General features: G+C 49.3%; 2 protein-coding genes and 1 pseudogene across 2 annotated transcripts; 2 read left to right on the top strand and 1 right to left on the bottom strand.

Moving 5' to 3' along the window:
• Positions 1 to 1752: 1752 nt before the first annotated feature.
• On the top strand, positions 1753 to 3116 carry LOC100947472 (annotated as a pseudogene).
• A 791-nt stretch (positions 3117 to 3907) lies between these two features.
• CUNH2orf81 (chromosome unknown C2orf81 homolog) lies at positions 3908 to 8792 on the bottom strand. The gene is made up of 4 exons (XM_003793466.2): positions 8775 to 8792; positions 5711 to 5944; positions 5400 to 5621; positions 3908 to 5263 (listed from the first exon to the last, which is right to left on the bottom strand). The coding sequence occupies exons 1-4, from the start codon at positions 8790 to 8792 to the stop codon at positions 3908 to 3910; spliced, it is 1830 nt and encodes a 609-aa protein (XP_003793514.2).
• A 586-nt stretch (positions 8793 to 9378) lies between these two features.
• WDR54 (WD repeat domain 54) lies at positions 9379 to 12630 on the top strand. The gene is made up of 9 exons (XM_012807405.2): positions 9379 to 9640; positions 9808 to 9870; positions 10251 to 10317; positions 10415 to 10468; positions 10783 to 10910; positions 11739 to 11839; positions 11939 to 12101; positions 12293 to 12367; positions 12443 to 12630. Exons 1-9 carry the CDS (start codon positions 9419 to 9421, stop codon positions 12572 to 12574), a joined length of 1005 nt encoding a protein of 334 aa, XP_012662859.1. The 5' UTR covers positions 9379 to 9418; the 3' UTR covers positions 12575 to 12630.
• The last annotated feature ends 332 nt before the right edge of the window (positions 12631 to 12962 follow it).

Raw genomic sequence — 12962 nt, 5'->3', positions numbered from 1 at the left:
TGGTAGAGTGATGTGGCATCATAGCTCACAACAACCTCTAACTCTTGGGCTTAAGCGATTCTCTTGCTTAAACCTCCCAAGTAGCTGGGACTACAGGCACCCGCCAGAATATCCAGCTATTTTTTGGTTGTAGTTGTCATAGTTGTTTGGCAGGCCTGGACGGGATTCAAACCCACCAGCTCTGGTGTTAGCTGGTGCCCTAGCTGCTGAGCTACAGATGCGGAGCCTAAAATGTATATTATATATGTTTTACCATAATAAAAATGTATATGCAGTGTCCTTTTTTTTTTTAGAGAAGGGGTCTCACTTTGTTGCCCAGGCTGGAGTGCAGTAGTATAATCAGGTCACTGCAGCCTTGAAACACTGAGCTCCAGGAATCCTTCCACCTTAGCTTCCTTAGAGGCTGGGACTAGAGGCACAAACCACTGTATCTGGCTAATTTTTAAAAACCTTTTACAAAAAAAAAAAATTGTAAATTTTGCAGGGCAAAGTGGCTCGCCTATAATCCTAGTGTTCTGGGAGGCCGAGGTGGGAGGATTGCTTGAGCTCAGGAATTCAAGACCAGCCTAAGCAAGAGTGAGACCCCATCTGTATTAAAAATAGAAAAATTATTCAGGTGTGGTGGTGCATGCCTATAGTCCCAGCTACTTGGGAGGCTGTGGCAGGAGGATCACTTGAACCCAGGAGTGTGAGGTTGCTATGAGCAAGGCTGAGGCCCTGATACTCTAGCCTGGGCAACAGAGTGAGACCCTGTTTCAAAAAAAATTTTTTGTTTTGTACAGATGAAGTCTTACTCTGTTGCTTAGGCTGGTCTAACGCTTGGCCTCAAGTAATCCTCCTACCTCAGCTTCCTGAGTAGTTAGGATTACAGGCATGAACTACCCTGCCTGGCAAATTTATTTTTTATACCATTTCTCTCTATTGAAAGAGATGTTGACCATTTATACTAAAATTGTAGATGCATTTATTACAGGTATTTGACCCAGATGGATGCCACAGATATGCCTGCTCAGGTATGGAATGTCAGATGTGCAACGTAATTCATTGCAACATTGCTAGTAATAGCAAAAGGGTGGTGCTTGCAAGAAGGCAGCTTCGAAGTAAGATAATCTGAATGATGGTAAGAGTAGAAGGCCAAGGGTGCTGAAGCAGATTCTCCTCTCTGCCCTTTCTCTTGGGGCTGTTAAGGGCTTAAGCACCCTAATGAAGTGAGAGTAGGAGGAGAACTCACCACTGTTGGCCTCAGTCATTACTACCAGCTTCCCAGTCAAATCTGTGGAGCTGCATAGGTCCCAGGGATGAGATTTCTTGAGAGCTGCACATACGGTCCAATTAGGAGGACCAGAATAATGAGGACAGAGCCAGGACCCCAGACCAGGGTGCAAGCAGAGTCCACAGCAACGCAGACTACCTGGGTCTGCCACTGGGAAGTGCTGCAGGAGGAAGCTGGGGGCTGGCTAAATCAAAGCAGAGTGGGGACTAGCCGCGGAGGCAGGTGTGGAGCCTAACACAAAGTTTGAAGCACTCACTCTTGGACTTGTTGAACACACAATTTGAACTTGAGAGAGTTCCTCCATAAATCTGCCCTAGGCACCTGATTGTCCTTACCACAAGGCAGAGATCAAGAAGGTTGGGACTTCCTTGAGGCCTACATAGGCTCAAATCTTTCTCCAAAAGCAAAATTTAGATTTTCAGTCTAGGGTGAATCAACCAAACTCCAGCAAGAAATCAAGTCTCAATATTGAACTCGAGTTAGAAGAGGCGAGTCCGGTCTCAGAATGGAGGGCCATGATCCAAAGGAACCAGAGCAGTTGAGAAAACTGTTTATTGGTGGTTTGAGCTTTGAAACTACAGATGATAGTTTAAGAGAACATTTTGAGAAATGGGGCACACTCACAGATTGTGTGGTAATGAGAGATCCCCAAACAAAACGTTCCAGGGGCTTTGGTTTTGTGACTTACTCTTGTGTGGAAGAGGTGGATGCAGCAATGTGTGCTCGACCACACAAGGTTGATGGGCGTGTTGTGGAACCAAAGAAAGCTGTTTCAAGAGAGGATTCTGTAAAGCCTGGTGCCCATCTCACAGTGAAGAAAATTTTTGTTGGTGGTATTAAAGATACAGAAGAATATAATTTGAGAGACTACTTTGAAAATATGGCAAGAGGCTCGGCACCTGTGCCTCAAGTGGCTAAGGCGCCAGCCACATACGCCTAAGGTGGTGGGTTCAAATCCAGCCTGGACCCACCAAACAACAATGATGGCTGCAACCAAAAAATAGCCGGGTGTTGTGGTGGGCGCCTGTGGTCCCAGCTACTTGGGAGGCTAAGGCAGGAGACTCACTTGAGCCCAGAAGTTGGAGGTACCTGTGAGCTGTGATGCCACAGCACTCTACCCAAGAGGACAACTTGAGGCTCTGTCTCAAAAAAAAAAAAGAAAGAAAGAAAAGAAAAAAAGAAAAGTATGGCAAGATTGAAACCATAGAAGTTATGGAAGTCAGGCAGAGTGGAAAAAAAGAGAGGATTTGCTTTTGTAACTTTTGATGATCATGATACTGTTGATAAAATTGTTCAGAAATCCCACACAATTAATAGGCATAATTGTGAAGTGAAAAAGGCCCTTTCTAAACAAGAGATGCAGCCTGCTGGATCGCAAAGAGGTCATGGAGGTGGATCTGGCAACTTTATGGGTCAGGGAGGAAACTTTGGAGGTGGTGGAGGTAATTTTGGCCGTGGTGGAAACTTTGGTGGAAGAGGAGAATATGGTGGTGGAGGTGGTGGCAGCAGAGGTAGTTATGGAGGAGGCGATGGTGGATACAATGGATTTGGAGGTGATGGTGGGAACTATGGCAGTGGTCCTGGTTACAGTAGTAGAGGGGGCGATGGCGGTGGTGGACCAGGATATGGAAACCAAGGTGGTGGATATGGTGGTGGTGGAGGATATGATAGTTACAGTGAAGGAGGAAATTTTGGAGGTAACTATGGTGGTGGTGGGAACTATGATTTTGGAAATTTTAGTGGACAACAGCAATCAACTTATGGACCCATGAAAGGGGGTAGTTTTGGCGGAAGAAGCTTGGGCAGTCCATATGGTGGTGGATATGGTAGCAGAAGGTTCTAAAAACAACAGAAAAGGGCTACAGTTCTTAGCAGGAGAGCGAGGAGATGTCAGGAAAGATGCAGGTTACTTTGAGACAGTCGTCCCAAATGCATTAGAGAACTGTAAAAATCTGCCATAGAAGGAACGATGGTCCATAGTCAGAAAAGTTACTGTAGCTTAAACAGGAAACCCTTCTTGTTCAGGACTGTCATAGCCACAGTTTGCAAAAAGTGCAGCTATTGATTAATGCAATGTAATGTCAATCAGATGTACATTCCTGAGGTCTTTTATCTGTTGTAGCTTTGTCTTTGTCTTTTTTTTTCATTATATCAGGTATATTGCCCTGTAAATTGTGGTAGTGGTATCAGGAATAAAAATTAAGGAATTTCTAACTTTTCAAAAAAAAAAAAAAGAGAAAAAGAAATCAAATCTCTCATGTCTTGAATCACTCAGTGATTCAGGTAGGCCCATCCCTTCCTCCTCTACTGAAAGTTTTCCCTACAAAGCCAAACCTACTTGCAGTGCTGATGTCTACTCCTTGGGGGAGGGTTTATTTCCCAGAATGGCTCAGTGGGGAGCAAACTTGGACCTAATGCAGGGGGTATCCTAAGGGTGTTGATGAGGCTATTCCCTGGAAGCAGTATTCTATCTTTCTATATGCTTGTAGGACAACTGCTGCCCTTGGGGTTCAGTGAGAGAGTAGACACCCTTGGAAGAAAATGATACAGACATCAGACCAACTCTAAAGGCAACTCAGGTGTTTATTTCTGGCAGGCAAACAAAGGGAAGGGCCAGTTCCCACTGTCAGAGGCTCAGGTGTCAGAATTGGGTAGGGGCTTGCAAGGGAGTGACCATGCTTTGGGGACTGAGCTCTTCATTAGTTGTGACATGGTTGCCCGGGGCTTCAGGGGAGCTGTCTGGATGGGGTGCTGGTCAATGGGAGGAAAGGTGCCACCTTCTTTGTCTTCCTGCTGGGGCACAGCAGAACTGAGCAGCACCTGGGTAGCTGGGTTCCACATGCTCACACCAGGGGCCAGCTTCATGGCTTCTGGCAGCAACATGGGCTTCCACAGCACCTGGGATGTGGCTTCCAGGACCTGGCGTGTAGTTCGAGGCCATCTTTGAAGATCCTGGCCCTCTCTGTATGTGGGCTCTAGCCCCTGTGCTGACACAGGGGTCCGGCCAGCCCATAGGTCGCCCAGCATCTCAGCCTCGCCTTCCCAGCCGGTGGGCCACTTAGCACTGGGCCACAGCTTGGGGCTGGGGATATGGGCCACATCAAGGAGCTTTGGTCGCTTGGTAAGGAAGCGGAGCCCAGGACTGGGGAATGGTATTTTTGACCCGAAGGTTGGCGAAGGTAGGTTTAAGTTTAACGTGGAGGATTGGACTTTGGGGCCCGGACCCAAGGCACGGAAAGGAACACCAGACCGGAAAGGAAAGAATGCTGCCTGGAAGACGCTGGCACCGGGGATTGGGGATTGGGGTTCTGCAGGCGTCTGGGTCTTCTCACTACTATGCTGATGCCCACGGTAGGTTTCTAAGGGGTGCGCCTCGGAATCTGGGATCAGAACCTCGGCCAGGGGGCGCACCCACTGGCGCGGGAACCGCGCAGGGTCCAGGCGCGTAGCCGCCTTACGGGCCCTGTAGGGAGGCATGCTCAGCTGCACATCCAGGCTCAAGGGCCACTGTGGCTGGACGGATGCTGAGGGGCTGAACCTGGTGGGGCTGCCCACAGTGGGGACTGGCACACCTGAGGCTGCCCTGGGTACTCCCTTTGTCTTGAGCTCTAGCTGGTCCTCAGCCGCATCCACCTGGGGCAGGCCATAGCAGAGGTTCTCCAACACCTGGGAGTCGAATGGCTGTACTGTCTTGGCCAAGGCCTTGGGGCTGGCTACCAGGGACAGCTCCAGAGGACCAGGACTGTCAGCAGATGCCACCTGAACCGACTGGAAGTTCTCTTGGAAGCTCTTGTTCAAGGACTTGGTGATGAGGGGGTCAGGTTCCTCTAAAGGATCTCTGGGCCCTGCCTCCTGAAACACGTCTGGCATGGGAGGGGTACTGGGGTTGATTCTCACCTCCTGGGAAGGCTCCCAAGGCTGCCTCAGCTCCTGGGAGCCTCTACTCATCCGTGATCTTCCTAAAGGCATCTGGTCCAGGTTCCTAGGGCCCTGGAGAAATGCACCAGGGTAGTGAGATGTTGAGGAGACAAAGGCACAAAGGGCAGAGGAGTCCTGAGAGGCTCCTAAGGAGCTGGAAAATACAGCAGGAATCATTGGTCCAGAGAAGGCTAGGAGCTGAGCTTACTTCGCCTTGTAAGTTCTCCTGCGGGCCCTCCAAGGTGGGTGCTCGCAGCACTGGCACTGAGCCTTGAGCCCAAGAGTCTGTAGTGCAGGGTGATGGCTCCTCATCCTCACCCCACGTGGGGTCCTCAGCCACTGCAGATTCTCCCTCATCATGGGCTAGGAAGCGCCACTCGGTGATCTGCAGCATGGCTTCCCGGGCCTGGCTGATGGTGAATGGAATGCACTGTGGAGGCAAAGGCAAGAAAGGGTCTCAGCCCAGCAAGTAGCCTCAGGAGGCGGAGATGAGTTGAAAGGACCCAGATCTAAGCCTACCTGTTGGGCCAGGTAGACTTGAAAGGCAGAGTCCATGACCCGAGCCAGAAGATCGGCCAAGATGTCACCTACCACATCCTCTCCCTCCTCAAGAGCTGTAAGTGCCATCCACTCTGACTCATTGAGTCTCCCAGGCACGATATCCACCTGTGGCACTGGTACTGTGGGTGGCCGTGCCTTTTCTGCCTTGGATCGCGTCACCCCACGGTCTCCTCGCATTTGCCTTTCCTGCCTCTGTGAGAACAGAAAAAGAGAAATGGGCTAAGAGGAAAGGTTCTCAAGTTCTCTAACTTTTTTTTTTTTTTTTTTTGGAGACAGAATCTCACTATGTCACCTTCGGTAGAGTGCTATGGTGTCACAGCTCATAGCAACCTCAAACTCTTGTGCTCAAGCAATCTTCTTCCCTCAGCCTCCTGAGTAGCTGGGACTACAGGCACCTGCCACAATGCCTGGCTATGTTTTTGGTTACAGTTGTCATTATTGTTTAGCAGGCCCTGCCGGGCTTGAATCTGCCAGCTCCAGAGTACGTGGCCAGCGCCCTAACCACCGAGGATGGGTGCCAAGCCTAAGTTCTCTAGTAGGATGGAAAAGGGAAAGGGACAACAGTTTACTAAGAGCCTACTAGGTAATAGATTTTTTTTAGGTATTTGACTTAATTTTCAAAACAGTCCACTAAGCCCATTTCACAGACAAAAGAGTCTTTTTTTTTTCTTGCTGGGGCTGGGTTTGAACCCACCACCTCTGGTATATGGGGCTAGCACCCTACTCCTTTGAGCCACAGGTGCCCCCCCCCCAAGAATCTTAAATTTAACTATCACTTGCTTGGGACCACACAGTAAGCAAGCTCTAACTCCATGGCCCTTACTATTTGCACTAGTACAAAGTGCTTAAAATTCTAGAGCTGGGTGGCACCTGTGGCTCAGTGGGTAAGGTGCTGGCCCCATATACTGAGGGTGGCAGGTTCAAACCCAGCTCTGGCCAAACTGCAACAGAAAAAATAGCCAGGGCTCGGCGCCTATAGCTCAACCGGCTGAGGCGCCAGCCACATACACCTAAGGTGGCGGGTTTGAATCCCCAGCCCAGACCCGCCAAACAACAATGATGGCTGCAACCAAAAAAAAAAAAAATAGCCGGGCGTTGTGGCGGGCGCCTGTGGTCCCAGCTACTTGGGAGGCGGAGGCAGGAGACTCGCTTGGGCCCAGGAGTTGGAGGTTGCTGTGAGCTGTAATGCCACGGCACTCTGCCCAGGGGGACAGCTTGAGGCTCTGTCTCAAAAAAAAAAAAAAAAAAAAGAAAAAATAGCCAGGCGTTGTGGGCACCTGTAGTCCCAGCTACTCAGGAGGCTGAGGCAAGAGAATCACCTAAGCCCAGGAGTTGGAGGTTGCTGTGAGCTGTAACACTACAGCACTCTACCAAGGGCAATAAAGTAAGACTCTGTCTCTAAAATAAATAAATAAATAAAATAAAATAAAGTTCTAGAGGAGTGGTTCTCAACCTTCCTAATGCTGTGGCCCTTTAATACAGTTCCTGTAGGTCACGACCCACAGGTTGAGCACCACTGGTCTAGAGAGTTCAAAGGACTCAAGAAAGACAAGCCCATAAATGGGGTGCTGCAATTATTGGTGCTATTTAGAGTCTCTACATTTTTTTTTTTAACCAACTAGTCTTATCTCCGCTTTATAGTAATTTGCCCAGGGTCATGGTAGTAGTAAGCAGTGGAGTCAGAACTCATGTGTGGGTTTGTCCAATTCCAGAGCCTGATTCTATCCTGCCTCCCAAGCAAAACCATTTGTGACAAATATGAAAAAGGATATATACTCTGAAATATATTAAAAAGCTCATATACAATAAGAAAAATGTTTGGGCATGGTGGCATGAGCCTGCAGTCCTGGCTACTCAGAGAAAGAGTCACTTAAGCCCAGGAGTTTGAGTCCAGCCTTGGTAAGAGCGTGAAACCCCATCTCTTAAAAAAAAAAAAAAAAGCAGAAAAGAAGAAAAACCATTTAGGACCCCCAAAATAAGCAAAGGACATGACATTTCACCAAAAAGGATTTGTAGATGACTAATAAATACAGTATTTGAAAAGTTGTCCAACTTTCAAAAATATCAAAAGATGCAAATTTAATTGAGATCCTGATTTTTACTTCATCAAATTAGAAACTGTTTTTCAAAATAATACTCAAGACTGGCAAATGTTTGGTAAAGTACACAGTGTGACACCATGCTGATGGGAATGTTAATTGAAACTGACACACTCAGCAGTAGGGATGAAGAGCGTTAAAAAATGTTTTTACTCCCTCAATCCTACAATTTTAGTTCTATACATGCTGCCAAAGGCACCTTCTGAAATAAAAATAAAAATATTTCCAATATATTCACTGTGGTATTTTTTATAATAGTAGAATGCTGAAAACATGTCTAAGAAAAAAAGAATAGGCTGGGCACGGTGTGTCCCCCCTGTAATCTTAGCACTCTGGGAGGCTGAGGCAGAAAGATCACTTGGGCCCAGGAGTGTAAGGCTGCAGCAAGCTATGATCACTCCACTGTCCTTTATTCCAGAAAACAGGGTCTTGGAAAAAGACATTTTGCACAAACCCATTTTACTTTAAAATATCTTGATTTGTCAACAATTTGCCTTTCAAGTGCAGTCTCAGAAATGTTGATTAATTCATTTCTCCCGAATTTCTTGAAATAGATGATTTATCTATCATCATCTCTCCCCAAATGCCTGATCATTTCTGGGCTCTGCAATTAAATAGACACCTCAATGTAAGAGGATTATTACATGCGTTGGCTGTTTCCAAATTCACTTCTTGTTCTCGGGTTCTACACCGCCCATTGACACTTTCCCTTATGGCTTGGGTGCGACAAACCGTATGAGTGGGTGTGATGCAGGTGTATGTTTTCTGCCGAAATACTGACGGGGCTGCCTCAGTCAGTAACGCCCACACAGTGGACGGAAGCAAGTAGGGGCTGCAGGCGGCGCGGAACTGGCCCACTGTTCCCAATTGACCTAGACACCCGTCCCTGGCTCTGGCGCACCCCCAGCTGAGCTAACGCTCACCGAGCCTTCGTGAGCCATCGCCACCCAGTCGCTGTCGCAGCAACCCCGGCGTTTCAGCTGCGCCCAGGCCCAGGCAAAGCCAAACGGTCGCCCCGGCAACCACGCGGCGCGCCGGGCCGCTCGCCCCGCCCACAGTTGCCCTGGCAACCGCGCTTCGTGTTCCAGGGGTTCACCCAGCCCAACTGTCGTGCGTATTTGCGTCGTCTCTATGGTGGTGGCGGATTCGGCGGGAGGAAAGAACCAGGAGTCAGGCAAGGGGATCTTGGGCTGTGGGCGTGACCCCTGACCCGGGTGGGGGCTTTGGGGAGCCGAGCAGAGGGGAAAAAAGCCTAGGTGTCCATCACGCCTTTTTGGCTCGCGAGCTGGGGCTATCAGGTGGTCCTGTGCCATCACCATTCCTCCTCTAGAATTCTCCCGTCGCCCCGTGACTCAGCCCTGGGACTCCTCTCCTGCTGCAGAGGAGGAGAGGAGATGTTGAGGGCCTGTCCATCCCATGTGACCCTCTCCCCATCACCGTCCTCAGGGCACCCTATCCTGTTACCAAACTCAGTGATTTCCGAAGTGCCTCACGATAGCCATCCCCTCAGGAATCTCCGCCGTTGTCTGTTTCCCGCCCGCCTGGTGATTCGTGTGTCCCTCCCAGGATGTTCCGCCGAGAGCGCTCCATTCCCCTTCGAGGTTCAGCTGCCGCTTTGTGCAACAACCTCAGTGTGCTGCAGCTACCGGCTCGCAACCTCACGCACTTTGGAGTGGTTCATGGACCAAGTGCCCAGCTTCTTAGCGCTGCCCCTGAGGGTGTGCCCTTGGCCCAACGCCAGCTCCATGCCAAGGAAGGCGCTGGAGTGACCCCCCCACTTATCACTCAGGTGAGACATGGAATGGGGAGTGGTGTTGCTGTACACAGTCCTCCCCGCCTGCCCTTTCTCTCTAAAACTCAAGGAACAGGCCTTCCCTAACCTCTGAAATTTCTGGTCTTTGACTCTTCATGTCCCCTGTTTGGATATTCTTCCTACACCGATCCATGTCTCTACAGGTCCACTGGTGTGTCCTTCCCTTCCGAGTACTGCTGGTACTCACCTCACACCGAGGAATACAGGTAAGAAGAGTGCCCTCCTGCCTTTATCACTCTCCTACAGGGATTTCAGGCCTCTCCCCACTTGCCTCTAAATAGTTCCAAACTTCTCACATGCTTAGCCCACTCTTTTTCTATTTCTCATCTTAATTCCTTACATCTTTTCCAGTTCCCAAGTGCCACCTCCAATATCTGACCCTTTACTAGCTGTGTGACCTTAGGCAATTAACTACTCAGAACCTAGGTGTCCTGCTCTGTAAGATGAGGATAAAAATAGTGCCTACCTCCCAGAATTGTTTTGAAGATTAAATGGGCTAAAACTAACATAGCTGTGTGAAATATTCAGTACAGAGCTCAGCAGAGGTCAGCTGGATTATACCCCCATTCTTGCCCTCATCTTTCAGATGTATGAGTCTGATGGCTCTGTCATGGTCTACTGGCACGCTCTGGACTCTGGAGATGCTTCTCCAGGTACCTGCACAACCAAGTCAGGTGGGGTAAGGAGTGTTTGCTGGGACTGGGGAAAGCACTATTTCTGATAATTTTCCCCTAAAATTTTCATATTTAGTACAGGCTGTGTTTGCCCGAGGAATTGCTGCCAGTGGCCACTTCATCTGTGTAGGTGAGGGTACCAGGAACAGAGCATTGATGGGTGTGGGCTTTGCCTGGGAGGATATTGAGGGCCTGAAGAAATTGTGGAGGGTTAGAGAGAAGGTGGGAGTGGAGTGTAATCTGAAAGGATTCCAGAAAGCCATGGAGGGGATCAGAGGGGCAGGATGGGATAGGAAGAGGGTAGTGAATGGGGGGTGGGGGGAGGCAGGACAGTGAGAGCTAGGTTTGTTACTAAGGTTTCTGGGACAAGAGTAATGCTGAGTGTGGTGACTAGAGACCTAGGGGACTCAGGAGCCATCAGCGGGGCACTGGTTCTGGCTGCAGGAACATGGTCAGGCCGAGTACTGGTGTTTGACATCCCGGCCAAGGGTCCCAACATTGTACTAAGTGAGGAGCTGTATGGACACAAGACACCAGTCACAGACATTGCCACTGAGCCTTCCCAAGGTCAGGTGAGTAGACTTCCCTTACCCATTCCAGTGAGCCTTGGAGCTTTCCCCACTCTGGGAGGCTGGGGACCTGTGTTTGAGTCTTGGATCTGCCACTGGATGAGCAGCTGGATGAGTAGCTGGATTACTTGGGCAAATCTTCACTTCCCTAGTCTTTAGCAATCTTTCATCCAGTGATAAGGCCAGAGATACTTTATTTATGTGGCATTTTATAGTTCACTAAAACTTTTTCCATAGGGGTATGAATTGAGGAGTTGGAACAAATGGTTTCTAAGTTGCCTTTTAGCTCTGTTATATATACTTTCCAGGAAGCCCTCCCCAATTCCAGCTCTCACTGATCTCCCTTAGTTGAACCCTGAATTACCCCTGCCCTCCAAGACAATTCTTGTCTCTCCAATTGGTTTGTAAACCTCATGAGAACAGGGTATGTATTTCCTAATTCATATTCTCCACTATGCCTGGCACAGGGCTGGGCCCATGGGCTATGCTGGCTGGGCGTCAGGAGACCCAGAGTCTAGTCATGACTGACTGGCTCACTCACTGCAAGACCTCCAAAAGGTCATGACACTGTGGCCTCAGGTTATCATCCATTCAGTAAGGACAATTATACTCCCCCTCTTAACACCTGATGTGTATGGGGGGGGGGGCTGTGAGATTCTATAAAGAAATGCAAGACAAGCAGTTCATGTTTGCTGAGGGAACCCTGGAAAGGTTGGTGGTAGGTTCAGCTAGTGGCCTCTACACAAATACTGCCTCCCTTCCTCACCTGCTCTGTGTATAAGACCACAGCAGGAGGGAAAGGGAAGGGTTGATCCTACCTCTCCCCTTCAGGATTGTGTGGTTGACATGGTGACAGCAGATGACTCAGGCTTGCTGTGTGTCTGGCGGTCAGGGCCAGAATTTACATTATTGACACGCATTCCAGGATTTGGGTAAGGGAAGCAGAAGGGGACAAAGGCCTTCCTGAAGTAACTTCAGGATGGGGAGTAGAAGAGGTCTGGGGAAATCAAAACTGGGTGTCACCCTTGCAGAGTCCCATGCCCCTCTGTGCAGCTGTGGCAGGGGATCATAGCAGCAGGCTACGGGAATGGGCAAGTTCGTCTCTATGAAGCCACTACAGGGACTCTGCACATCCAGATCAACGCCCATGCCCGGGCCATCTGTGCCCTGGACCTAGCTCCTGAGATGGGCAAGGTCAGTCTCCTCCTCCATCCCTACATGACCATTTTCCTGGTGCTGGGATGTTGAGAGACCACCACAGGCTTATCTTTGCTAGTCAGTGTAGCTCTTCTCCCCAAGGCACCTGGACTAGACATTCCATCCTATACCTGTCCCCTGTCCAAGCATTCTGACTCCCATTCTCTCCTCCTTGCCTTTTTTAATAGTTACTCTCTGCAGCTGAGGACACTTTTGTGCATATTTGGAAACTGAGCAGAAGCCCAGAGAGTGGCTACATTGAGGTCTGTGTCATGGGAGGGGTGGGATGGGGCCTGAACATGGGCCAGTAGGCCCTGACCAGCCCTTTTCTCCTCCAGGTGGAACACTGTCATGGTGAGTGTGTATTTGACACCCAGGTGTGTGGTGCTCGATTCTTTGATCCCTCAGGCAACTCCTTTGCTGTGACTGGCTATGACCTCACCGAGATCTTGAGATATAGCACTGTGTAAGAGAAGAGCAGCCTTCCTTTCTCCCTGTGGTATTTATAAAGTACCCTCTCCACCCAGTCCTGGTCTGATTACTCAGTATCACAGTCATACTTCAAAACTGGTTGACTAAGCTCCACAGGTAAGGTGGGCAGGTCTATACCCATCAAAGAGAGACAACCTGTCCTCAAGAACTAGGGAAAAGCTGCTGTTAAATAACTTTAATGGTTGATGTGGGAGTCACAAGGGAAGTACATTCCCTTCAGGGTGCTTCAGTGCCATCCTCAAAGCTGGTTGGTGCAGGGAGGTAGGGCAGAGTCGGTTCCAGTTTTCTCCCAGGAAGGGTTTAGGTGGTCCCAGTCAACCCCAGGAATGTGTCCCTCAGTACCACGGCAAACACATCTTTTTCTTT

This window comes from Otolemur garnettii, unplaced genomic scaffold, assembly GCF_000181295.1.
Source record: "Otolemur garnettii isolate 467f Iridium unplaced genomic scaffold, OtoGar3 scaffold00068, whole genome shotgun sequence".
In the NCBI taxonomy this organism is placed as follows: Eukaryota; Metazoa; Chordata; class Mammalia; order Primates; family Galagidae; genus Otolemur; species Otolemur garnettii.
The sequence above is the reverse complement of the archived record's forward strand: the minus strand, read 5'-3'. Positions and strand labels throughout refer to the sequence as shown.

Coding starts and splice junctions, on each gene's coding strand:
- WDR54 (XM_012807405.2), top strand. CDS start 9,419: ATGTTCCGCCGAGAGCGCTCCATTCCCCTTCGAGGTTCAGCTGCCGCT. Junction 10,469..10,782: donor TGGCCACTTCATCTGTGTAG/GTGAGGGTACCA, acceptor TTCTGGCTGCAG/GAACATGGTCAGGCCGAGTA. Junction 12,368..12,442: donor CAGAGAGTGGCTACATTGAG/GTCTGTGTCATG, acceptor TTTCTCCTCCAG/GTGGAACACTGTCATGGTGA.
- CUNH2orf81 (XM_003793466.2), bottom strand. Junction 5,622..5,710: donor AAGTCTACCTGGCCCAACAG/GTAGGCTTAGAT, acceptor TTGCCTCCACAG/TGCATTCCATTCACCATCAG. Junction 5,264..5,399: donor AGGAGAACTTACAAGGCGAA/GTAAGCTCAGCT, acceptor GCATTTCTCCAG/GGCCCTAGGAACCTGGACCA.